Here is a 26,854-nt window from a genome sequence, read left to right on the forward strand (position 1 = left end):
ATGGTAGATCCCTGAGTTCAAACCCTAGTACCATTTAAAAAAACAAATTTCAAAAATAAAATGTTTAACTTGCCTTTCATATGAAGAACTACAGTGAAGCTGAGAGGGAGTGTGGAAGGAGGCAGTGACACCAGAAGGCTTTTGGGTACCACAGGAGGTGGCGAACCCTTGGTGTGGGTGCACTGGGGGCTGAAAAGTTAGCCTTGTTGGGAGTAATCTAGCTTGGCCACATCTGACCCTTCTTTCAAGTTATCGCTCCATTTTTACTTGCATTTCCCTGGCAAATAGATTTTGTGTCTTTTTGTCTGCTTACATAATCTTTATCTCCATGACAAATGTTTTTGGATTGAGAATCTTAAATTCTGTTCATTATCATTGTTTTTAAAATACTGCAGGACAATCTGTGAGTGCACTTGTTTTGTGACCCTGGTGTGGTTCCTGATGTGGTCCTTCTCCCACTTACTCATAGCATGGAGGAGGTGGGTGGGTGGGATGTCAGATACCTTGGCAATTTGGTAGGATTTAAAAATATTTGGTTTAAATTAGCCCTAAGTCAGAGTACACATTCTCACATAGAGGTGGAGGACACATCTGTCCTGCGCGCAGTAGGCAGGGCCTCTCTGTGTGGATCTGTAATTAATGGAGCACATCTATTTTAGATAGATGATCAATTTTGAGATCCCTTGTTGTAGGTAAGCTGTTAAAACAGAAAAGTTAACTTCATGAGTTTAATGAGTAGCTTCTGTGATAGTGACACTGATGCAAAGAAAGGCAGGTGGGGGCTTAGGAAAGAGGAGAATGAGTACTTAATGAATATCTTCTTGCAGGCTTGAATGTCAGCAGCAACACTCTCCTTCCTGGAGCTATGTTTCAACTGTGCAGCCCATTACTGCCCTGGTAGCCCATGGTCTCATGGAGAGTGAGGCGGAGCCCTTTCTAAGAAAGCTCTCCCTCATAACATAATGAGATCCAGGAGGATAATTTGCAGAGATTGCCAGAGCAGCGATCAAATCTGCAAACAAACCAACAAAAACCCCAGCAGAATGAGAAGACCATGTTAACAGGAGATGGATTGTAATGAGCCCAGAAATTGCAGGTCAGACGACCAGCTGACTGGCGTTTACTCCTAGCCTTCAGCAGCTAGCCGCTAGCATGTTCTCCTGCCCAATTTCCTAAGCTTCTTAATGGCCCTCATTTCTACTTACAGCATTGAAAATACCAGTGAATGGGCAACTTTTAAAGGCAGAAGAATGAAGCCCATCTCATTATTCAGCCCAAGTCTTTGCCCAATCTTGGCTGTGTAGTGTTATTGCAAATGCTTGTGAAACCAAGGAAACTTTTGTTTCTTCCCTAACAAAAGGAAATATCCTTTAGTTTTTCAAGTCTCACTTTGAGCCATTTCCAAGGCCGTGTTTACTGTCTACATTGAACATAGGATGGCTGAGGTATCCAGTACAAAAAATGGAAGCCCTCTCTTCACATTAGAAATTGGGGGAATGCAGAAAGTTAAAATGATCTGTAACAGGAGAAAGCAGCGCCACCCCCTAAATATATGTCTGCAAATGAATAATTTCTAACACATTGTAAACTATTAAAAAAGCTGTTTCTAAACATTTATTCCATTTTTTTTGTTGTTATTGTACAGGGGTTTTGAAGTCAGGGCTTTGTGCTTGCTAGACAGGCATTCTACCACTTGGGCCACACCTCCAGTCCTTTTTGCTTTAGTTATTTTTAGATAGGGGCTCAAGGGTTTTTGCCAGGGCAGGACTTGGACTGTGGTTCTCCTAATTACACATCCTCTGTAACTGGGGTTGCAGACATTTACTACTATATCCATCTTGTTCATTGAAATAAGGTCTTGCTAATTTTTGTCCAGGCTGGCCTCAAACCATGATCCTCCCACTTGCTTCCCCAGTAGTTGGGATTACAGGTTTGAGCCACCAACCCAGCTCCATTTATTCCATTTTTATAGTATTACTTTTGTTGGTCATAGTTTGGAGGTGCTGTGTAATTTCTGACTTGGAAAGTTACTGAAACTTAGCTTAGGTTTCAGCTAAGTTTAGGTAGAGACTTAGATAGGGCACATATGACCAAAACTTTTTTCTGGGCCTTGTGGATAGCATGGCTTTATAGTTGTATGACACATGTCATGAGCATCAGTTAAACCCTGACTTCTGACTGGTGCTGGTAGCTTCTGTTCTGTCCTTTAGTGACCAGGGCTAGTGTCCCACTGGACTGAATTCAAAGTCACAGCTAGAGTCTTGGGATTATAGGACTGAACATAGAGAAGTCTCCTTGTTTTATAGATGTTGCTTCTATTCATATGTTTCAGCCATGGTTGAAGGTAGCTAGAGCATAGTCAAGAAAAATGTGGAAAAACAGTGAAGGAAGAAAATGTCCATACCATGGACATTTGGCTAAACAGCTTAAAATAGGTTTTTCTGTGAAGTTTTCTGACAGGTCCAGAAATCATAGCTTAATACCACAAATCTCTTCCCTTAAAAAAAAAAAAAAAAAAAAGGTGACTTGCCTCTGGTTCTAAGATTCTGCAGTCCTTGTAGCAAACACTGAAACAAATTCAGTGGATTTTTGATGTACATGAGGCCATGGAGTCTGGTCCTTAGGGTGTCTGTGTGTGTGTGTGCCCGTGTGTGGGCGGGGGTTGTAATGCTGGGTGCTTAAATGCTTTGTTGCGTTATGTTAATTCCTCAGCAGTGCAATCAAATTCATGTCGTAATTAAAGCTGTCAGTTGGAAGGCAAGCCAATCGCCACGAAAGCACAGCATAACAAATGAAGTGAAATGATTCTGCGTGTAGCTATACAATGCTTCGCCAGGCATGAAATTAAATAAGTAATTTGATGTTGACATCAGAAATTGAAATGATACCCACTGTTCCCTCATTCAGTCAGACCTGCATAAACAATAGCCAGAACAAATACGCACTCCAAAGCCCTCCCTCTCCACCCTGCTCCTGAGTAATGTACAATATACATGCAAAGCGAGCAGAACACAGCTCCCTAGACCTGAAGGATGTCATTTGCTCTGGTGTAAAATAAGATGATGAGTTTGGGGGCAGGGAGGTGGCTTTGGAGGGATACTTCCTCCTTCTGGAATGAAACACACTTGCCTGAAGTGGGGTGAGACAAACAAACAAGTTCTGTGGTGTCCCTGGGTAATCCCTTGTAAAGTGAGTTGACCTTTCCCAGGGGCAGGATCCTGGGTTGGTGGGAACCTAATGTGGCCTCTGCCTTCACCTGCTACATGGAGGACTGGGGAGTGGTAGACAGGTGATGCTGTCACCTGGTTTATCAGTGCTACTGGAACAGGGATGCAGCAGGATGTTTGAAAACAGCCCAGTGTTGAGATCGCCTGGGCTCTGCTCCTTTGCATCGGTCAGAACACTGAGATACAGAGCCCTTGTTTCAGGCCTGTGTGTAGGAAAGCCTGCAGCATGCTTTCCTTGTTTGTGTGGATGTAGCCATAACATCACATTCCTTCTCCAGCATCTACTGTGTTTTAGAGATGTCATATTTTCCTGAGCCTTTCCCCTTAAAGAATCCAGCCATTCATTTATTGATTACATTAATTCAAAAAATACCAACTAAATGCATCTTGTGTGACAGGCATTGTGCTAAGTTCTGAGGACATGTGACAAATAAGCCCTTCTACCTATAGTTCACAGATTAGAGAAGTGAACATGTTAGAAGTAGAGCTAGAAGTGAGCCAAGTAACTATTGCATCAGGGCTGAGACCAGGCCCTGGTCTCGTGTAACACCCACTGCACACTCATCAGACCCGAGGCCTGGCTGAAACCTGAAGCCTGACTCAGCCCTGGCTTCATTTTCATTTCAGTCTTAACTGGGGCTTCTCTTCATCACAAAGAAGATGCTAAAAAATTTAAAGAATTTATAAGGAGGGGCTTTTGACAGAAAACAAGGATACATACAAGAGAACTTCAGGCGAGTTTGCAAGATGGTGCTCTCATTTTGGCTTCTTTCCCTCATTCACTTCAGAATTACTCATCATTTAGTTCCCTGTTTGTGAGAACTATGGCCGCCTGTACTGATGGTTCCTGTGACTCCATCTTCAGGAATATGGTGCTTTTCACTGCTTCCCTTTGCCCAGGCATTCTTTGCATTTTAGTCTCCTAATTATGTTTACAAAATGTCTCATTTTTGAAAAGTACTGCTTGTGTACTAACCGGTACCTTCAGGGAATAAACTGGCAAGTAGGTCACACACTGGAAAAGTCATCTAAGCCCACTGGGCTTTTTCTCCTGCCTGCCCCTGTGCGGCCACAAAACTGAGTAGCTTGAGACCAGGGCATTGAATGTCAGCGAGTCAGGGAGGCAGCCTGATGCGTGTCTGTTTAGTCTCAGTGCAAGGCGAAATGCCATCATTAATTCATTACCCAGCTGCCTGTCAAATAAATTGGCAATTACGTCTGCCGCAGAAGCTTGGAATTCAGTAAATAGCATGTTAGCATCCCTGAGTTGTTGAGAGATGTAAAGGGGAAAATTAAGCAACACGGTGTCTGCATCAGTAGCAGATGACAAGGGGCAGCCGCGCTGGTGATGTGATGCAGTGATGAAAAGCCTGCAAAGGGCTGGTAATGAGCTGCGTGGACTGAACGTGTTAAAAACCATCGCTGATTTTCCACTTTGTCTTTATGCTTTATTGCAGAGTTCAGCTCCTTCCAGCTTGGGAACAGGCTACTTCGTAAGTCTCTCTCAACTTCCACATATGTGCCTTGCTTTGGCGTTGATTCACGTCTGTAATGAGTGCTTATTAGGATGTGAAAAAAATCTAAGGGGCCCCTTTCAGTCCTAAAGAGCGCACCAGTTTCCATCCTTTTATTAAGATGTGTAGTTGTTAAAGGCCAGGACCTGCTGGACCCTGGGAAGCCTGAGTCTGAGATGCCTGCCTGGTTCCCTGGGCCTGGTAGTGCAGTGTCACCCTGTCTCCATAGTGTGTTTACTGAGAAGGGTCGGAAGAGAATGAAGTCCATATTATGCATGGAAGTATTTTTCTCACAGTCTTTTAGCAACCATTAAACTCTTTATGTTAGCAAATCCAGTTATATTATATTTACAGGTAATTGTTCTGGACCTTATTCTCTGTCATTTGGGGGTGGGGAAGAGACAGGGAACATATTTCAGAGATTGTTGCATTATTTTTCATTCACAGAGAAATTGTCACTTCATTACATTTTTATAGCAAAATTACCCTTTTGAGTCAATAATCCTTTTCAAGATACAAACAAGGAAAGATTTACAAATAAATATTATTCACACAACAGGATAACAGGCCAGGGTAAAAGTTTCTTATGGTACTTACAGGAATGTGATTTATGTTCTGAGTGATGAACAGGGATATGTCAGGTCCTCTTTAGCATATGCTAGAAAATAATAGAAGCATGAAAATAACATCAAGTGGAGAATAATTACTGATTCAGTTTACTTGCTATAAACTTTTTCTCCTCTAACATGGTAATTATTCTGATTTTCTTCTGTCCACCCATTTCTCTCTATATGTTTACAATAAATGTATGAAAACTGTCATCATTTCATGGAATAATGGCTCTTTGGCTGAAATGGCATTTTCTAGGTATTGATTTTTTGGTTCTAATCTGTAATATAAGGCCAACAGTATAAAGGTGATTTGGGATCTGCTTAGTACAGTTAGCATACTTAGGCTTGCTCCTGCTTACTGGGGCTGAATATTCATGCTTTCAGAAACAAGGATCCTGCCGTATCAGTCGAAAGAACAGACGTAGTCCCATCTGCCATTCTCTTCACACAGGTTGGAAGTGGGTTGAGATGTTGGAAGTAAAATCTGGAGGCTGCTGGTATCTGTTGTCATTCCAGAAGCCGAGTGCTCTCTGCTTCCTCCAGCAGAAGCCAGGCCAGAGCTCTTGTCTTGATCCCTTCTTCCTTCTAGTCTGAGCTAGATGTTTTTGTCCTCAGCATGATCACCCTGAAAGAAGAAAGTTATCTCTAGAAACAATGAGGTTTCATTTTGCTTTTTATCCCTTATTTTTCTCTCTAGTTCTAGCATTGTTTATTTTTATTCTTCAAAAATACATTCTTGGGCTGGGTGTGTGGCTCAAGTAGTAGAGAGCCTGCCTAGCAAGCACAAGGCTGAGAGTTCAAACCCCAGTACTGCAAATACTGATAGTAATCACAATAATAATACATTCATATGAGTAAAGCGTGTTTAGGAATCTAAAATGATTTTCCACATAGACAACATTGGATCACTCTAAATTTTTTTCTTATTTTTGTAAAATTGTTCAGATGTGCTTTGCTTATATCAAAAACCATCCTATTATAGCTTACATGGGGAAAGATCCATACCAGATGTATGTTCAGCTCTCAACTATGAAAAATTGCCCTGCTTAGGATGTGTTTCCAATACTGTGATTGTTATGTTATCAGACTGCAAGATCCTTGATACTGTTTGCTAAGTCCTCGTCAAATGTATTCTGTGTTTTCACTTTCATGCCACGGTATCATGTGTAGTACTTAATTTCATGTACTGCACCATTGGTGAGTTTCACATGTTTACAACTTCTCTTAGTTTTGCCAGCATTCTTTGCACTATGCTTTGTGATCTACAATATCACACTAGCTCCATACTTAGGTCTGTAAAGAAGACTGAGCACCAGGTAAGTGGCATAGTTGTTTTTGGGTCTATCCTTAGTCCTCTTCAGCATCTCTTTGAAATGTGGACAAAGGCAAATTGCCTACAGAGTTCATGAGCTATTAATGTAATTGAACACAAAGGGTCTGAGATAAGAAAACCGAAGCTACTCACCTTTTGGGCTTTACAACCTGAACTGTTTTCTTCAACCCTCTGTCATCTCCCAATGTAATTGTCAGTTCCCAAATCTTCCTTCACTTATATCTCATGCTTCTGTAGAGCTTTTACTAACCTAAGGTCAAAAGCTGTTATCATGCTAATGAAGCAGGCTCCTGGTGGATTGTGCACACCTGCAGGTGTTTGTGTATGGGTTGCACACACCCTCACACTTACCCTCGCCCTCACCTTCGGGCACAGCCAAGACCTCTACTTCCTTTCAGTTCTTTTCATAGATCCTCAACTGAAGGACCAAGAAGAAGCCTTTCTTTCTGATCTGTTGTATTTGTTTATGTCTCCTTGGTTTTGTGTTCCAAAGATGTCTACTTAGGTCTATCACTTTTCCAATCCTTTAAAAGGAGAAGATTGGAGAAATGAGAACAGCAGCTAAAGTCAGTATTTACATAAGCATATTGCAAAGGATTCTTAAAGTAGACAAAATAGAGAAGGAGTGGGACAAACTTTCCACATTTTTGGGAGATTTTGAATAATGTGGGTGTTATACACACAGAGACATATACATATATATATTCATTATACACTCATACCCAGCTCAGCTCATATTCTAAATATAAGTGAAATTATAGACTAGTTGGAATCAGTTTGCTTTTTTCCCCTTTTTCTGGCAAGCATACTAAAACTTGTTGGAATGCGTATAGGATTTTCTTTTTAAACGTCAGTTCAGTGAACACATTTTCTTTGCAATTTAAGTATTTTAGACTTATACTCTTCTTCCATCTCCCCTCCCCCCTTTTTTGGATGATACTGGGGCTTGAACTTCAGGCCTTGTGCTTGCCAGGTAGCTGCTTTACCACCTGGGCCATGACCCAGCCCTTTTTATTCTGGTTATTTTTGAGATAGGGTTGTGTGTTTATGCTGGACTAGTCTGGACCTCAATAGTCTATTTACACTACCCGTGTGGCTGGGATGATAGACGCTCATCATCACACTCAGCTATTGTTTGAGATGGGTCTTGAGAACTTTTCACCAGGGCTGGCCATCTGATCTTCCCAGTCTCCACTTTCCACACCTCGTAGCTATATTGTCTTCTTAAGCATGTACTTGAAATTTCATTATGAATAATGTACAACTGTGAACTTAGACATAGAAGGACCTTTTAGACTAGTTGTGTTACCTTGGGCAGGTTATTTGCCATCTCCATTTCCTTATTAGGTAGGAACCTAACAGTTGTGAATATTAAGCAAGAGAACTCAACAACAGCAAATAGTAAGTAGTGCCTTCTGTTTTTCACACCGTAGTATGGAATGAAATAACCTTGGTTTCACTAAATGTCTGCTTAAGGTTACCACCAAAAATTAATGACATGAATGTAGATTTTGTAAATTGTGTCTGTAAGAATATTTCATTTTCATCACATTCTTGTAGCTTTCTCGGGAGCTGGGGTTTTGTATTTGATCAGTTGTATATCAGTTCACATAAACAACCCAAATACAGTGTTCATCCGCCGTGATGCTGACCATGTTGGATGACCTTTCCATATGCTGGTCCACCAGTTAGAGGTTTATTGTCTCCCTCGCAGGCATTTAAAGAACTTGAATCTTTCAAAGACTGCTGAACAGTTCCTAGGATCGTGCTGGGTGGTTCAGGAACATCTGTTCGATACACTTAGGTTTTATGAGGTTGTAGTTCATGTTTTCCACTCTCTGACACCAAAAAGGAAAGTGAATGCTCTGAAAGAGGATGGCCTAAATGAAGGAGCTGAAGGCAGTGGAGTGGAGAGAAAAGCCGGGTGAAAGCCTGCATTGAGGCCAGTCCTGTACATCCTCACAGGAGAGGTCTGGACTAATCCTTGCAGGCGCTTCCGTCCCCATGCCAGGAGTTAGGAGCGGTGCTTGGGATGACTTACTGCCAGGCCAAACTGGATTCCTGGTGTAAGGGATGTACGTGAAGCCTGCCTTTCTTTAGATTCCATGTCCTGCTTGCTGCTCTGGATAACTGTCAGCTTCCTTGCAGGCATGAGTCTAAGCAAGTGCCTTAGGGCAGGGCCTTGACTAGTTTTGGGCTGCTTCTCCAAACTCTATTACTGAGAGGTCTGAAATGTTCATTTTCATCCCTCTAAACTGGGTCACACCTAATAATTGCCATACTTCAGTTTATCAGAGAAGCAACCTACTGCTACCCAGTGATCAAGCTACCACATAATGTAGGAAGGGAGAGTATGTGGTGATGCCCTCTGGGGATTGGTGAGATTACTGCTTTCCTACACATGACCTCAGTTGAAGGGGGGTCGTGGTGACTGAGGCTTTCCACCCAAGGCTGTAAAGGTCATGAGGGGAAAGTTCTTTATCTCTTTCTTAGATTTTTATTATAGACTCATGAAATATCTCTTTTTCATTTGCGATAATTTGTGTGACTCTTAAAACTGATTTGCAATATTTTGTTTAACCATAATTGCTTCTTTTTAAATCTCAGAGTAGATTTGTTATTACACGGGGGAAGAATGAGTTTCTTTGAAAGGTTGTTCTAATTTTTTTACTGTTGTTTTCCTATTTCTGGTGTCGAAGATCAAAAGCAGGGCCTTGCTCATGCTAGATGAGTGCTGTGCGCTGATCTGCATGCCCAGCCCACGGCTTTTCTTTAAACAGATCCACCTGATGTTTTGGCTTTCAACAAGTCTTAAGAACTTGTGTGTCTGCGTGATGGGTTATAGATGTGAAAGCTGTGGCTTCCTCTCTCAGGACTACAATAAACTCAAATCCTTGCCTTCCCCTGTGTGCTTTTAATGTCTGAGACACTGTATTTAAGTAAGAGTTTGAGCTTTCCAGAGCACCTGACATTATTTATAATACTTCTGTGGGGGTTAGCTTCAGAAGTACAGATACATGAACTTGGCTTTGACTGCTGTCTCATCTACAGCAGAAATAGTCTTCTCCCTGCCCACTCGCCAGCACTTGCTGGTTATGCTGGGAAAGGGATTTGTAACTCATGTGTAATATATCACCTTGCTGGCACTTACATGTAAGACAGCACCATATATTTTTAGCATGTCATGTAAGACTCTAATATTTGCATTTTTTAGTAATTAACTCTTGGTTAATGAATTACTTCGCACTTATCTTTTGAGAAGCATCCACTGTAGTGGAAATAATTTTGAAAATCTAAACTTCAGTTGTTATTAAGGCATTTGGACTCAGTGGCAAAGAGCAAGTTAGGAAACAGCTCACAGACTGAGTTCAATTCATTGAAACTCACAGTCATGATTGCAGCATCTATTTTTAGCTCTTAAGTTAAATAATGTGTATACTTGGCCTTCAAGTCAAGGTTACATAAGGGAATTTGATATAAGACAAACATATCAGTCATGTGAAAAGTGGAGGTACAGCAGTTTGGGAATATGTACTAGGGTAGATTATTGCAGAAAGCTTAAATTGTTTAGAAGTTGATGGATGTTTAGATATTCAATTAGTAAAGAAAAAATGAGACAAATTTTGGAGGCAGGGAGTACAAAGACAGCGTAAAGAAATAGTATGACAGTGTAGAATTGGATCAATTGGAAAGGACTTAGGTTGGTGTTAAAAGTTTAGATAGAAATTGTCTCTCAAAAGGTTTCATTTATTGAAGGCTTGCTGGTGGCACTATTTTAGGAAGATCTTGAAACTTTAGAAGGCAGGGCCTAGCTGGAGGAAGTAGGTCACTGGGGGCATATGTTTGGGGGCTCCATATTGTCCTGGGTCACCATGAGGTGCACAGCCTCTGTCACACACTCCTTGCTGCCATGATGTTCTGTCTCACTGTAGGTAGGCCCAGAAACTCAGAGCAAGTGACCATGACTAAACTCTCTGAAACTGTGAGCCAAAATAAATCCTTTATTACTTAAATTACTTTTCTCAGGTGTTTTGTCGTGGTGATGTAAAGCTAACACTGTTGGCTAGGAATATTGACTGATCATCCAGAATGTGGGGTAAAGTCAGGATTAGTTGGTGTATAGGCAGAAGTGAATTTGACTTATGGGCCTGTTCAAAAGGAGAAAGAGGTCAAATCAAGGTTCAGTTTCTATACTGGTCTTTCTTGAAATTGGAATCCCAGGAAGAAGAGCTCTTATTCTAGATAATTAGTTTAGAAATGAGAGTAGGTATTTAGAAATATGTTTATTTAAGGTAACTTTAAATCTAGAACATTACTTGGGCATTTGAAGCTGGCTGTGTTCTGTGAGGAAATATTTGAGAAAGAGGTTCATTGCTCTTCCTGATGTAAAAAACTAAACTACCCCTTTGCCCAAGGCCTCTTGTGTGCTAGGTAAGTGCTATACCACCAAGGTGTATCCTCTTCTACATTACCACATTTTTGAACTGTAATTTTTAATACACCCCCGGCTTGTTTGCCTTCTAATAACAAAATCAGAATCCACATGTACCTAAGTAGCTATTTTGTTAAGATTAGGAAACAGAGTATGAATCTTAGTTTTGCTTGATTTACAGTTGGATTAAGTGTCTTGATTCATTCAGACTCCTCCATATAGACACAGGTAAATTGTTTAATTGCATAGCCTTAGGCTGAAAATACACTTACATTTTTTATTTCCAATTCTTACCCTTTGGCCATGTTTTCAAGCCTTCGTTAACATTCTGATTTTGAGAACGGCAGACACCACATTAAGTTCTGGTGAGCAGACCTGTAGTTGTTTGTGGAATCTGTGCAGTGGATGGCTTTTGGAGCCCACTGTGTGAAATCCTGTCCGACCTTCTCAACACCTTCAGCCCCAAAGTCCTCATTCAGTAATTCAATACAAGGGACTGAGAAACTGAGAAATTGATGAGGTGAGAGGCGGGAACAATTGATATCTCCGTTTGCAACCAGTAATCTTTTTTTATTATAAAAATTTTTATTAGTATATATTCAATATATGGGGGGGATTCATAGTGACATTTCTAGTTAGGCTTTCATTGTACATTGCTTAGATTCCCCTCCTCATCTCTCCCCCTCGACGACCTCCCCACCCCACTTACAGCAATTGCAAGGGGTTTCATTGTTCTGTTTCATAGAAGTATCTGAAGTCCATCAGCCATATACCGTCACCTTAATCTCCTTCATTGACCCTCCCCCTTCCTTTAGTAACTCCCACACACTGTACCTATTTTACAGTCCTGTCTTTCATTACTAATTTTTAAGTTGGTGTTCAAAGGGGTTTCTCGATGTGCCCCTGCTGTGAGTCTACTTTAAAACCCTCCTTTGCTCTCCCTTACCCCTTTACCTTCCACCCATTTTTCTCCAGCTTTCAATACACATCCTTATATCCTCTATCTTCACAGTTGTGACGTTTTATGATATTAGTGATGCTCTGTCATTCTCTTTTACTTTCCCTTCTTCCCTGAGTTCCATGGAGTAGTGCCACTATTACACACATGTTCCACTTCTGAGTTTGTATATTATCATGCTTGTTTTTGCGTATATGTTTATCTTTTGGATCTGTCTTCCACATGTGAGAGAAAACATTCAGCCTTTGTCTTTCTGAATCTTCACTCTTCCCTTTTCTCAGTTCTGCAGTGTCTATAGGAATCTTTGTTGTTCCTGTTGCAAAGTCCAGTTAGGTGCTCCTGATTGGTGTGGGGGAATAGCCCTCAGCTCTGTGTCCCCATCATTACTATCACACGCACTCACATACACATGTGCACATGCACCTTCACAGATTTGGAGGAAAAAAATTCATTTGGAAAAAAAAAGATTTAATAAGCCACTGAAAAAGAGAATTGCAGAAGGAATTTTTTCATTTCTAATGTATCAAAATCCATGACTTCTCACTGTCTTACCACACAGGACTGGCACTTTCCATTGGCCTTGCCTTTCTTTCCTGTCATTTGAGTCACTGCAGCGTGAGGACAATGCTTTGCATTTGTCGGCATTAAAAAATGTCTAGATTTCAATTCTGTGGCCAAACCTGGCTTTCTTTGAAGTGTAGTATGTTTATGATTTTATTACTGATAGTAACACAGTTCCTACTAATGAGCTGTTGTTGGTGTCTTTCATTAGGGTTAGCACATTGAGCTACTGAGACTGTTGTTCCATAGCTAGTATATCCCGTCGGTCACAGAGGTGATACGGCAGAGGCTTTAGCACAGTGCAGTGGAATCCCAGAGGGGATGGGTAGTCACTACCATAGGTTGTGAAAACACAGTTTTTATTTTAACTTTTGGGTTTTTTTCTGACCTTTGCTGATATGCAGGTCATAGAAATGTTGCATTAGCTGATAAGGACTGTAGGCAAATAGCCACGGGCAATGGCAAACCCTCAGGTTTACTCCCCACTGCACACACAGCTTTCCTGTGACAGATTGAACTGGTCTCAGTCAGAATCTTTCAGATCTAAGAACCCATTTATTTGCTTAACTGCTTTAAATTTTTTTCCTGAAATTGTAAATTAGATGCCTCCCAATCCATTGTATAAGGAACTTATAGCTTGTGAAACACCAAGAGCATCATTTGAAAAGAGGTCAAAAAACACAAGTGGGGCTTGTTAAAAAGGAAAGTGCTGCTTTAACTCCAAGTGTCATGTTTTCCTTTAGTCAGCTTTGGCAGTAAACAAGAGTTATTGGAGGCTTAGATAGTGGGAGACTCCTCACTCACCTGCCAGTACTTGACTTCCGAAGTCAAGCATTTAAAATGCATTTTGCTCCTATAAAAATGTTTATCTATTTAAAATACAATGTCATTTTAACAAAAGCACCCTGGTGACAAGTTGTTTAGATAGAGCACAGTTAATAAACTGTCAGGTCCTGTACACATGTTTGAAAAGACTAGCAGTTACCCAAGGATTGGCATTATAAATCATTGTTAAAAACCTTAATTTGCTTAGAATTTTCCTTTAGTAATTAGTTTCTTTAACAGTCTTGTTAAAGAGACCTTCCTTATCCTATACTTAATCTCAGGTCTGAAATCCTTGGTGTCTACTTTGCAGGATGGAAACAACAAACAAAAACCATTTCCAGTCTCTATTGGCAACTCCCAGGCAGTAAATCCAGATGCAGGGATTACAGTGGTTTGTAAGTAGAAGCATGGCAAAGGTGGTGACTGGCTGTTAGGCTTTCAACTCAACACAACAGCAGATTTGGAATGGAGTAGTAAAGCCAGGTAATTGTAGGGCTTCTGTCAAGCATGTTGTTGTGTACAGTGGCCTCTGGATTTAAGGAGCCATTAAAAGTGCAACAAGGCATAGAAGCCTCAGTTCTTACTGTACGGTATTTCATATGTTCATCACATCTCATAGACTCTTGCCCAGACCCACAAATGACTGGAACCAATCCGAATCATGTAGGTGGCACTACTGAGACCCACCAAGAATTTTCCCAAGCCTATGGACATGCCCTAGTTTTCTACTAATTCCCAAGAGTTCTTTGTTTCCATTTTTAATTCCAAATAAGGACATTTACCCTTTACCTTTTGTGTGAGGATCCTTTCACTAACTTCCCTTTTCCTACCTTGAGGGAAATAAACCTATTTTTCTAAGAAAGGTTGGGTTGTATACTACAGAGAAAGTCATGGGAAGTTAGCATCTCAACCTTGTAGCCAAAGGAGACAAGAAACTTGCTTCCCTTAGAATTTTTAAAGTACATTTTTAATACCTTTTCAGGAAAGCTGGTTTTGTAATATGAAAACCTGGTTTTCTAGGGAGAAACAGGAGCACTGATCATAGAACATTCTGAGAGCAACTTTTAATAAAATCTCAGACAGCTAAATGCCACACCAGATGGAAGCCCTGTGCTGCACTGATGCAGAGGCACGCTGCAGTCACAGCACAGCTGCACGTTATTCTCGTGTAGATGGTTTTAGAGCACTAGCTTTATTCATCTTGTCATTGGTTCTACGTAGGTGTAGATTCACAGAGCCTCTAGGCCAGCAGGACTTCAAAAATCATCTTGTCCATGTGAAACATAACTCACCCTTTTGGTATTGTGAGGGCAGACTGGCACTGAGAGCTCCGACCTCCTGTCCTGGATACTGCCCTTCAGATGCCAGAACTGGAAATCATACCAGTTTTCCCTGCTGCACTGGTCTCTTGCCTTGATGATGTTGACTACTAATTAATGACTTTTAAGTCTTTTTCATAGTGATATTGTTAAATCTTGTTAACCTAAAATTTCAGTTGGATTTTCAATCTTTAGATCATAGAACCTTTTCTTTTTTAAATTAAAGAAATTCTCTGTTGAATTTTACCATGCTTGGTACACTTGGCCCATTATTCTAACCTATGTGGATTCTGCCATCTAATATATTGTTGTCCCTCTTCCACACTGGTGGGAATCACCCACTGCTTTATTTGTATCTTCTTTCTAAAACATTTTTTCAGTGCTGCTGTATTTTGCTGGTTGCTATGTTTGTAATGCCTCAACTTTATGGGATACCATGTGAGCTGATGGGCAATTATATGCTCTATGTACTTATTTCCATTGGTCATTTTTATCTAGACCCCCAACAGTGACCAGATACTCATTTCCTATGTTTTCTTCATGCATGGATGCATTTGGAAAGTGCTCTGAGACCATCTGTAGACATACTTAACATACTCCTCCTTTTTCCCCTGTAGTCACCCTGTCCTAACTTTTAAAAACATTTAAGTAGACATTCTTGTGGAACCATGTAGAGACCATTCTTCTGCTTCAAAAATGGCAAGTTAATGACTATTAAAACATACCAGCCATACATTTACTTGTAATATGGATATATTCCTGATAAGTTCCTGTGAGCTATGTAAGCAAATAACGTTATCTAAAATAGATAAAAGGATATACTCAAAAAAGGTACAATTTGATATAGTATTCAGGTCTTAATGAATATACCTAAATAATTAGAAGAAATAATTGAAAAACTTATTTATAGGAGATTTGTGTAATATAAGCTATTTCCTGAATGTTTCTGAGTTGTGAAATACTTAAATTTTAAATACAGAGGGATAAGTTTATTTTTAAAATTATCATAAATTCTGAATTGGTATTACCATAAAATTAATGAAATTTTTGTCACAATGATCTCTGTGTGCATTGGCTATCATCACATTTTGTTATCTCTGTCTTTCAAATGAAGGTCTGGATCAATGTTCTCTTTGAAGGGGCTTTTGATGTCAGCACACTATCAACACATCTGTGAATGTGTTGTTAACACTATTGCACCCTGACTATGAGACTGTTGGGGAAAGGGACAGAGTTGAGATTCTTTAATTCTCCTATCAAACCCTCTTGCTCTTTCTGCTTACCCATTTCTCCCCCTTGCCTTCTGGCAACCTCTGATCTTTTTTATGTTCCCCGTAGGTCTGCTTCTTTGCAGAATGTGATAGTTTTGGAATCCTAGAATACATTGGCCTTTCAGATTGGCTTCTTGGACTTAGTAATGTGCACTTGCATCTCCTGCATAACTTTTCATAGCTCACTTGCTTGTTTCTTTTCAGTACTAAACAGGATTCCACTGTGTGGGCATACCAAGTTTCTTTATCTAATCATACAGTGAAGGGCCTCTTGGTTGTTTCCAGGTATTGACAATTTTGAATAAAGGTGCTAGAAATATATGTGTTTGGGTTTTTATATGAATGTAAGTTTTCAATTCATTTTGGTAAATACCAGAGACCAAGACCGCTGGATTGTGTGGTAAGTATACTCAGTAGTTTTTTTAAATTCTGCAGACTGTCTTCCAAAGTGGCTTTACTGTTTTGCATTCCTACCAGTAATGGACCAAAGTTCTTGTTTTTCTACACCCTTACCAGCGTATTTGAGATTTGACTATTCTAATAGGTGTGTAATGCTATGTCATTGGAATTTTGCTATTGTTTTTGTCTTTTTTGAGGATTGAATCCGTGGCCTCACCCATGCTAAGCAAATGCTTTACAAAACTCTGAGCTACCTGCTCAGCCCTCACTTTTACTTCATTTAATTTATAATACCCTAGTGCTGAACATATTTAGTATGCTTAACTGCCACTTACATATTTTGTTTGATGAGGTGTATGCCCATTTTTTTTACTCTGGTTGTTCCTTTCTTTATTGTTGAGCTTTAAGAATTCTTTTTATTTGTTTTAGGTAATTGCCCTTTATCAAATGTGTCTTCTGCAAATATTTTCTCCATGTCTGTAGCTTTTGTTCTTATTCTCTTCATACTGTCTTTCACAAAGCCAAAGCTTTTATTTTTAATGAAGTTCAGCTTACCAATTCTTTCACCCATAGATTATGCCTCTGTTTCTTAAAAAAAAATCATCTCTGAGGCTTTGGGTTATAACTCAGTAGTAGAACATGTTCTTAGTATGTGCAAGACCCTGGGCTTAATCCCCAGCAGCAAAGCAATAAGTAAACAGATAGATAAATAAATAGATCAATAGTCATTGTCAAACCACGATCGCTTCGGTTTTCTCTTACATTGTCTTCCAAGAGTTTTGAGTTTGATATTTAGCTATTCTATCCATTTTAGTCAATTTCTCTGAGGAGCGTAGTCTCTGTGTACTTTCTTTCCTCCTTGTTTTTTTTTTTTGGCATATAGTTGTACATTGTCCCAGCACCATTTGTTGACAAAACTCATCTTTACTGTTTTGTATAGCCTTTGCTGTTTTATCAAAGATTGGTTGCTTGTCTGTGAAGTGAATCCATTTCTGAGGTCTCTGTTCTTTTCCAGTGATCTGTTTGGGTAGTCTCTGCCAATACCATGTTGTCTTGATTAGTGTAGCTTTATAGTAAGGGTGGGCGTCTGTTTCTTCTTCAATATTGAGTAGGCTATTCAAGTCTTTTGTTGTGTAATCTTTAGAATTATATTGTTGATAACTACAAAACAACTTGCTGAGATTGTTGAATTGATAAGTTAAATTGGGAAGGTCTGACATCTTGACAATGTTTAGTCTTTCCATGGATAATACGGAATGTCTCTCCATGTATTTAGTTCTTTGATTTTTTTTTTTGAGCTAAGTTTTGTGTTTCTTCTCGTATAGATCTGTATATCTCATTTCGAGAGGTGCTAATGTAAACTTTCAAATTCCCCTTATTATTGGTATATAGGAATGTGATTGACTTTTGCATATTAAATTTATATAACCTTTCTATAATTGACTGTTAATCCCAGAGGGTATTTTTGTTTTTCAATCTTTTGTTGTTGTTGATTCCCCCTCTTTTGGGGCAGTACTGGGGTTTGACATCAGGGCTTTGCAAGGCAGGTGTTCTACCATCTGAACCATGCCCCCAGCTTTTGTTGGTATTTTGATTTTCTACATAGCAGGTCATGTCATTGGCAAACAAAGACAGCTTTATTTTCTCCTTTTCAATTTATATACCTTTTATTTCTTTGTCTTATTGTATTAGCTAAGACTTCCAGTATCATCATGGAAAACAGTGAAGAGGCATAGCTGACTTCTTTCTCATTCTTTGCAGGAAAGCTGCAACAATTTCACATTGTTAAATCTGTTAACTGCAGGTTTTGTTGTAGAAGTTCTCTATCGAGTTCAGAACAATTCCTCCACGCCTAGTTTTCTAGGGTTATAATGAATGGATGTTGAATTTTGTCAAAAACTTCCTACATTTATTGATATGTCCCTGTGGTTTCTTTCTTTAGCCTGTTCACATTTTGAATGTTATCATACACATATAATATTCTACTTGGCAGCAATACATGATTATTTTCATACTTTATGAGATTTCGTGTGCTTATATTTTATTAAGGATTTTTGCATCTATGTTTATGAGAGATATTGGTCTACACTTTTATGGTAATGTCTTTGTTTGTGGTATTTAGGTAATGCTGGCATCATGAAAATCCATTAGGAAGTATTCCCTCTGCTTCTATCTTTTGATTGACTTTGTAAAGAATTGATCTTATTTCTTATGTATTTGGCAAAATTCTCTAGTGAACTTATCTGGCTTTGGTGTTTTCTGTTTTAGAATATTATTTGTTATTGGTTCAATTTGTTTAATAGATACAGGCCAAATCAAATTGCCTTTTTCTTCTTGAGTGAGTTTTGGTGATTTTTATCTTCCAAGAAGTTGGTCCTTATCAGCTAGCTTATCAAGTCTGTGGGAATAGAGTTAGTTCCTCACTAAAGGTGTCCATGGGACTTATAACGATGTCACCTTGTTCATGCTGAAGTTAGCTGTGTCTATTCTATTTTTCTTAGTTAACCTGGCTAGAGACTTCCTGTTCTTATTGACGTTTTCTCCCCTTTTTTTTTTTTTTTTTTTTGTGGCAATGGGTTTGAACTCAGGGACTCACACTTGCTAGGCAGACGCTCTACCACTTGAGCCACTCTGCCAGTGATGCTTTCTAAGAACTGGCCTTTCGTTTTATTTTCTTCTTTTAATTGCCTGTTTTCCATTTCACTTCCTTTTGCTCTGAGTTTTATACTTTCTTTTTTTCTACATACTTTGGTCATAATCTCTTCTTCTTTTCCCCACTTTCTATGGTGAGAACTTTGACTGATGGCAGACCTTCCTCCTTGTCTAACACATGCATTCTCTCCGTCCACTGCTTTTACTAACTTCTGCACATTTTTATAAACTGTATTTTTTTTCTTTCAGTTCAAAGTGTTTTTTAATTCCTCTTGGAGTTCTTTCTTTGCTACATGTGTGATTTTGAAGTGTATTGTTTCCTGGAAGTTTGTCACTTTTCAAAACTGTCACTTAAGGCCTCCATCTCTGGCCAGCCTAGAAGCATTTGATTTTTAGTAATCTCATCACGTGATTTTTGGAGGATTCAGCCTTCCACATGTTTGTGGGTTTGTGTTGTACTTATACAAAACGTAATTTGCCATAGCTATCATCTCTGCCATCTGAATTACTTACAAGCACATTTGTGGTAGCAAACGTTTTCCTGCATTTTTGCCTTTTTGACTGCAGTATACATTGCACAAGTCTTCTGTAGATAGTGATTTAAAACTGACTTATTTGTTGGCTTGGTTAGTTTTCCTGATATATAGTTACTGTGTCATAGTTGTGTAAAGGCTGTCAGTACAGTCTATGCAGGAAAGAAGGAAGAAGACTGAACGGTACTTCCTAAAAGTATTTTTTGAGAGTCTGGTTGTTCCTCTGTTTGTCAAAATTGCCCTATTAGTTTTATTTATATTAACTCACTCTTTTGCAAATGAGATTTGTATTTTTGAACTGGACAACTCTATGTACACAATATTTCTTTAAGCAATAGAGAGCACTTTTAATGTTTTTGCTCCTGATTCTGTTTTTCAAGCTAACTGTATCACATTTAAACTCATTTTATTGTTTTCCATCAGTTAGCAATAGGCTTATTCTTGGTTCATTTACTCTTTTGAAGCAGTAGAATTATTTATGTATTTTTCCTTTTCTCCCATCTACTGATTTCCAGCCCCTACTCCATTTGTTTTTATAACATGGGTAAAATTGCCAACGTGATCCTCAATAATAAAGGATCGCTCCACTGATTGCTAAACGTATATTACAGTGCTTTAAAACTCATTTAGGGTCATCGTATTGCCAATTAGTTTGATTACAAGCATTTTAGCTGTCACATAGGGTTTCCATTTCCTATCATGAAAACTAAATGCTCTGTGCTTGTCTGTGTACACAGCTCACTTTTAATATTTTAGAAAAAAAGCTGTGTGTATTTCAAAGATCACCCACAATTTCAGAGCCTGGATAAAACCAGTGTGCAATTTTGGGCAAGTGGCCCTTTTTCCTAAAAATATTTTTAATGGACAGGTGTACATAGGAATATGCAGGTGATGGTCAAGACCACCTCTTTGTTCTCTGTTTTTTGGGTACAGTACATTTGCAAATTGTTAAAACTTGGTTATCTAAACATGACTTTGTGGCTGATACCTTGTGAGAACAGAAGGCTTTCACAATCAGTTGATCCTCAGCCTGAGAGGTCGGAATCCATATGATTACACTAACATTTGTCTTTCATTACCATCACTTTTCTTCCATTTCCAGAGTTGTGAAGTAGCTGTCATGAAGCTATAGTGTTCCCCTAAAGCAAAGATTTCCCCCCATCAGATGAAAAATAGTCTCAAAGGAAAATATTTTTCATTAAATTTAGCCAATTTGTTTACATGTTTATACCAAGAGTGGTAATTTAGTATATGTCTTTTTTTTAAGTTTACCTTGTTGAATGTCTTCATGAGGAATCTCATATTATATTAAATTATATGTCTGTTATTTGTGTTCTAAGGCTGGAAATCCAAGCCCAATAAACTCTCTCTACCACCTTTAATAACTAAATTTTGGGTGGATTTCCTTTTACTTGAGGTTTATAAACTATCCTAAGGTAGCCTGCCAAAAAGTGATCTTCCTTCCTGTATATGGGGCTGGACCCTTGCAAGTGAGGTATGAGTGCAGTGTTTCTGGGCAAATATTATAAATAATAGCCATATAAAATCATCCTTCATTGTAAGTGTTATGTATCATTGTATGAGTATCACTTTCAAATATGACATTCCAGACAAGACCTTTGTAGTTTTCCATAGACATCCTGGTAAAGAGGAAAGCCACTTCTTCCTGAATCCATGCAAATAACTTTTTTACCATGAAAAGGAAAAAGATTTAAGAGTTACCGAATTGGGGAAAATGTCAGTGAGAGCAAAATATCATTTAGATTTATTTCATTGCAGTTTACAAAAACAGAAACTACTAAATTGCTATGAGTTGTGTATAGTTTAAGAAAAAAATAGGGAGTGAATTCAACATGCTATATTATATGAACTTTTGTAAATGGCACAATGCACCCCTCATACTAGAATAATATGATGGGGTCATCTAACCAATGTAAGCCTCATTGGAACTGTCACTATGAATCCTCCCCCATATAACGAATATATCCTAATAAGAAATTTATAATAAAAAGGGGAAAATAGAGGATTTTCATATATACACAAAAATAGGAAAATAATGTTAGTGATGTTCAAAACAAAAACAACAGACATTGCTTGTCAGTTCATTAGCCCTGTATAATTAATTCTTATTCCACTGTATCCTGGGTTATTAGTCTCATAAATTTGTCTCATAAAATTTCTTGTTTAAAAAGAGTTCTGGAAATCCTGTATTAGTCCTAGATCTGGCTTTAAAGTTGTTTAGGCAGTCACTTCAGAAGTCTGTCCCCAGAGTCTGTTCTTTGCTAATGTAAACTTTCAAGTTCCCCTGGTACGGTCCTTTACTTTGGGGACTCTGAAACTGTCTTCCTTTGTGAAAGGCCAGCACTCTGGCCCAGCCTGTAGCTGAGGCATAGCTTTCTAGGAAATATCAGAGTAAAATTCAAAAACTCTATGTAAATGAAAGATATTTAAAATGGTTGTGGCTAATTATTGCTTGGAATTTTTTAAAGTAAAAAATCTGGCAAGAATTCTTTGTAAGAATGATATAATCAACCAGGAGACTTGGTTATTTCTGTGGCATGCAGAATAAAGCTAATAAAAAGTTTTAGACAAAACTATAAGTAAGTAAGCCCACTAAAAGTAAAAAAGATATTTGTAAAGCACATTTTACTCTTTTTGGGACTCTGGTTTTACAAACCAAGATGAATAAAATTCACTTTTTAATTTTTTTCACATTTTGCAACCAACTGACATTTTACTTCAGGACTGATTTTTCTGTTTGTTTGGTTGGTTTGTTTTTTGTTTTGTAGTATTGAGGTTTTTAAATCAGGACTTCAGGCTTTCCAGGCAGGAGCTCTACAGCTTGAGCCACACCTCTATCCGTTTTACTCTGGTCGTTTTGGAGACAGGGTCTCACTTTTTGCCCAGGCCAGCCTGGATTATGGTCCTCCTATTTATGCTTCCTGCTGTAGCTGATGACAGGTGTGCACCACCACACCCAGATTTTTCATTTGGTGCCCTTCTTCAGGACAGATCTTAATTGTGCTCCATGAAGTCAGAAGTAATTCCACAACATACCTAAGATTTTATTAACATGCAGTGTGTTCATTCATTATTGCTAGTTTGAAATTAATCAGTAAGTAAACATTTAAGAATTATTTTTAGTGCTATAACTATTGTAATAATAGCCCTCCTATACTTTCACACACAAGAACTAAGCTCAATGAGATCCTTAATATGTTTTTAGAGTAGCCTGCGTACCAAAAATCTTCAGAAGCATTTATTTGGGGGCAAAAGTGTTCTTTTCCTTCAAAAACAGAAGCTTGTATAGAACCAAATTTCTCTAACACTATTGCTCCTAAATAAAGTGTCAACTCCTTTTATTAGTTATAACTTTTAGCTAAAGTAACTAAATTCTATTTCATAGAAAGAAAAAACTGGGGAGCAGAAATTGTAAACTGCCTTCCCCCACATCAGCATGTTAATAGAAATATAACCAACTTTCTGTCACTACATATATCTCTTCTATAGCTTTACAGTAGCAAATATATATATACTTATTAACTTAACCTAAAGCTAGATCTTTCTGTGTAGTTTAGAAAAATAAGACGCAAAAGAATAAATGTCATGATTAACTAATGGCCTAGGTGTCCAATATATATCCATTTATTTAATATGTAAGGTTTTAAAATACTTAAAAATCTTAGTGAGTTCAAGCTCAGTTACTATAAAACATAGTTAATAATGTTCATTAGAATATTGATTCAGTTTGACCAAAGAAACATATACAAAGGTACAGCAGAAATAGTGCTCACATACATGATCAGGAAGCCTGCCTGTGTGTGGGAAGCAGATTTAATGTCACTGACACTTCAGAGAAGACATAACTTTTTATTAAACCAAAATTTATTAATCTAATCCTGTTTGGCAAGATTGAATTAAATAAATTAAGTGAACATGAGTTTGTAAAATGTTTCTCAGTTGCTTACGTAAGAATTTGCTTTTAATTAAGTGCATTTAAAATGCTAGAAACTCAATTTTCTTGTTCTCTAGTGATTTTAGAATTTGTGTATGTAGGACTTGTACTCGATATATCTATTAGAGCAAAATTCATTCCATTTTAGGGGTTTATAATCTTGTTATTAATACAATTTATTATTCTAAAACACCATTGCAGACTTATAATGAAAGGAAAAGAACTTTCTGAATTATAGACTCTCAGACCTAATTCTAGAATATCAGTTTTAGGTCAAGAATGAACATAGAAACAAACAAATAAAATCTTCATCAGTTCAAATTGCTAAGAGCTACTTTTCTTTTCAGTGGATATACCATTCTTAAACACCAGAGCTCACAACAGACAAATAGATGAACAAAAAAGATTAATAAAGTAGAATTTGGGGGAGTTTTCCTTGTGAATTAAGTTATAGAAATCTATACTTCATGTTTGGCATAATTCAAACAAATGTTTTCTTATGTCAGACTGTACATTAGCAATGCATGCCAGCCAGCCTCTCCCTCCCTCTCTCTCTCTCTCTCTCTCTCTCTCTCTCTCTCTCTCTCTCTCTCTCTCTCTCTCTCTGACACTTAAGTTAATCAAATGAATTCCCAGGTGATAACAAATAATCTAAGGAAAAATAGTCATGAGAAGACCTGGGCTTTCAGCCCAGATTAACAGGGATTGAATTTACTGTCCTCTTATAAATAAGCCCCTGAAATAATAAAAGAGTAAATACATGAAGCAGCATTTTGCAAGACTCTTGGCATCATGCAGGAAAAGACAGTGATCCCTGAGAGAAAGTAACCAAATACAGTGATCCCTATGAGTGTCTCCTACCTTGAAAGAGTCCCAGGCCTCATGCATGGTGGGGGACACTCCATGGTAACAAGTGTAGCCCAGTGGACTTCCTGCATTAGGGAACAATACAGAGAGCCTATTCACAGCAAGGTAGCTAGACTTCATAGTACAGAGACTGGAGCTACACAGAGAAAGAATATTTTCAGAGCATTGCCTCTACAATTCAACAAGACTGTATTAGCTAGCTCTTGTATTTGTGCAAACTACCTGAGGGTTGAGAAAGAACCATCCAAAAGGATTATAGGCAGTAGTACCTCACTCTCACATGTGGCCAGGAACTCTGTTCCCATCAGTAAGATTAGGAAACCTTTAGATTCATGGAGCCTTGAGCCAAGAGCATAGTAGAATCTTCTTCAGTGTTGAGAAACAATTAGCCCTAGACTTAGTGCTGCGCCAGTCCCTGCTAACACATTTGAAAAGCAATACCTGATAGCATCAAACTATCAAAAAGTAACTTCACTGAATTCTGGAGGAATTAGGAAAAATTCAATTAAGAATCACCATGCATGCAAGGAACCAGGAGCATATGACCCACGATGAAGAGAGAATCAAATTGACCAAGAAAGATACTGACATTAGTATTACCTGAAAGGGATATTTTAAAGATTATTATAATTACATTCCATATTTTCCAAAATTTAAGTTGAGTAAGAGCAATATTAAGCTTCTAGAATAAAACCCACCAAGTATGAGGTGAGATATATATGAGTTTAACAGAAGATTAGACATTGCACCAGACTTGAAATCAGAGTAATGGACACCATTCCAGGTGAATGTAGAGAGAATGAAGAATTTAAAAAATGAACAGAGTGTTGGTGAGCTGTGCAACAGCCAAATCATTTCCTTCAGCCAAATGAACTATAATTGGAGTTGTCTAAGAAAAAGAGAGAGAGATGACAAAAATATTTGGAGAAATACTATTGGAAAACCTTTCCAAACTTTATGAAAACTATAAACATACAGATTTTTTTGTATGTTGAGACACAAAAAAATAAAGACAATTACATGAAGACACATCATAGATTCCTCAAAATCACTTAGAGAGAGAAAATCCTATAAATAGGAAATAGGAAAAGGGCTGGGAGTGGAGCTAAGGGGTAGCTAGCTCGTGCAAAGCCTGGTTTAATTCCCATCACTGGAAAGAAAGGAAAGGAGGGAGGAAGGCAGGCAAAGAAGGAAGGTTCAGGGGAGCAAAGGTAAGAATGACAACAGATTTCTTGTCCAAAAAACAAATAAGTGGAGCAGTATCTTTTAAAGTACTGAAAGAAACCACACCAACCTGGAGTTACCTACTGCATTAGTCAGTTTTCCATCACTGCAACAGAGTGAAATTAAGAAACAAGGTGAAGGATTTATTTTGGCCCACAGTTCCAGAGGTACCAATCACAGTTGGCCTGGTCCTTTATTGTGCCTGAGGAGAGACCATGGTGGTGGCAGTGTGATGGAGCAAATCACTCAGCTCCTGGCAGTGGGGAAGCAGAGCTACAGCTAGGAAGGGTCTGGGAACAAAGCCATGTCTTTCCAGGGCACCCCCCCAGTGTCCTGCTTCCTTCAGCTCTGCTCCAACTCTACTGTTCCACTTCCTCTCAATAATGTCATCATTATGTGAATACACTGAGGATGAATTCATCAGTTAGGTCAGAGCCCTCGGATCCAGTGACTGGATCACTTGGTTGCCAGCTGGCACCTAGCCTTTAACACATGAGCCTTTGGGGAACATTTCAGATTCAAACCATAACATATCCCAGTATATATCTTTCAAATGACACTGATAATAGAATGAAATTGTAATCCACATGCTAGGAAAAAAACTTTGCAAAGCATTTTACAAAATAAAGGATTTGTATCCAGAATATATAAAAACATCTCAATGCCCACTGATAAGGAAACACGTCCCAGTCAAATATGGGCAGAAGACTTGAAGAGACAGTTTACTAAAAAAGACCCTCCACATCTTTAATCATTACCAAAAGCAAAGTAAAGCCACTACACACCTAATAAAACGACTAAAGTGAAGGTGACTGACTATAACAGGTGTTGAGAAGGATGTTGAGGAACAGACCTCTACAACACTGCTGGTGGGAAGCTAAGTGGTATTTCAGCTTTGAAAATAGTTTGACAGTTTCTTAAAATATACATCTACCATATTATCTACCTTCTGTTCCACTCCAGGATTTTGACTAAAGAGAAAAAGAAAGCATACGCCCATACATGGACTTTTGAATGTTCATAGTGGCTGTATTTGTAATGAAAAATTAATAATTTTCCATGTCTATTATCAATTAAATAAACAGTTTCTTACATTTATTCAATAAAATAGTATGTAGCAATAAAAAGGAAATATTAATGCAACAGCACAGATAATCACCAAACAGTATGCTG

The 26,854-nt window shown here is 38.4% G+C and overlaps 1 protein-coding gene across 1 annotated transcript in view; it reads left to right on the forward strand.

Annotated features, from left to right (window-relative positions):
- Auts2 (activator of transcription and developmental regulator AUTS2) overlaps window positions 1-26,854 on the forward strand; it is a 1,074,506-nt gene that overhangs the window by 469,310 nt on the left and 578,342 nt on the right. Inside the window, exon 4 of the mRNA XM_074075763.1 lies at window positions 4,685-4,720. Coding sequence (XP_073931864.1) covers window positions 4,685-4,720 — 36 coding nt within the window. The remainder of the gene's footprint in view (window positions 1-4,684; window positions 4,721-26,854) is intronic.

This window comes from Castor canadensis, chromosome 6 (assembly GCF_047511655.1).
Source record: "Castor canadensis chromosome 6, mCasCan1.hap1v2, whole genome shotgun sequence".
Lineage (NCBI taxonomy): Eukaryota > Metazoa > Chordata > Mammalia > Rodentia > Castoridae > Castor > Castor canadensis.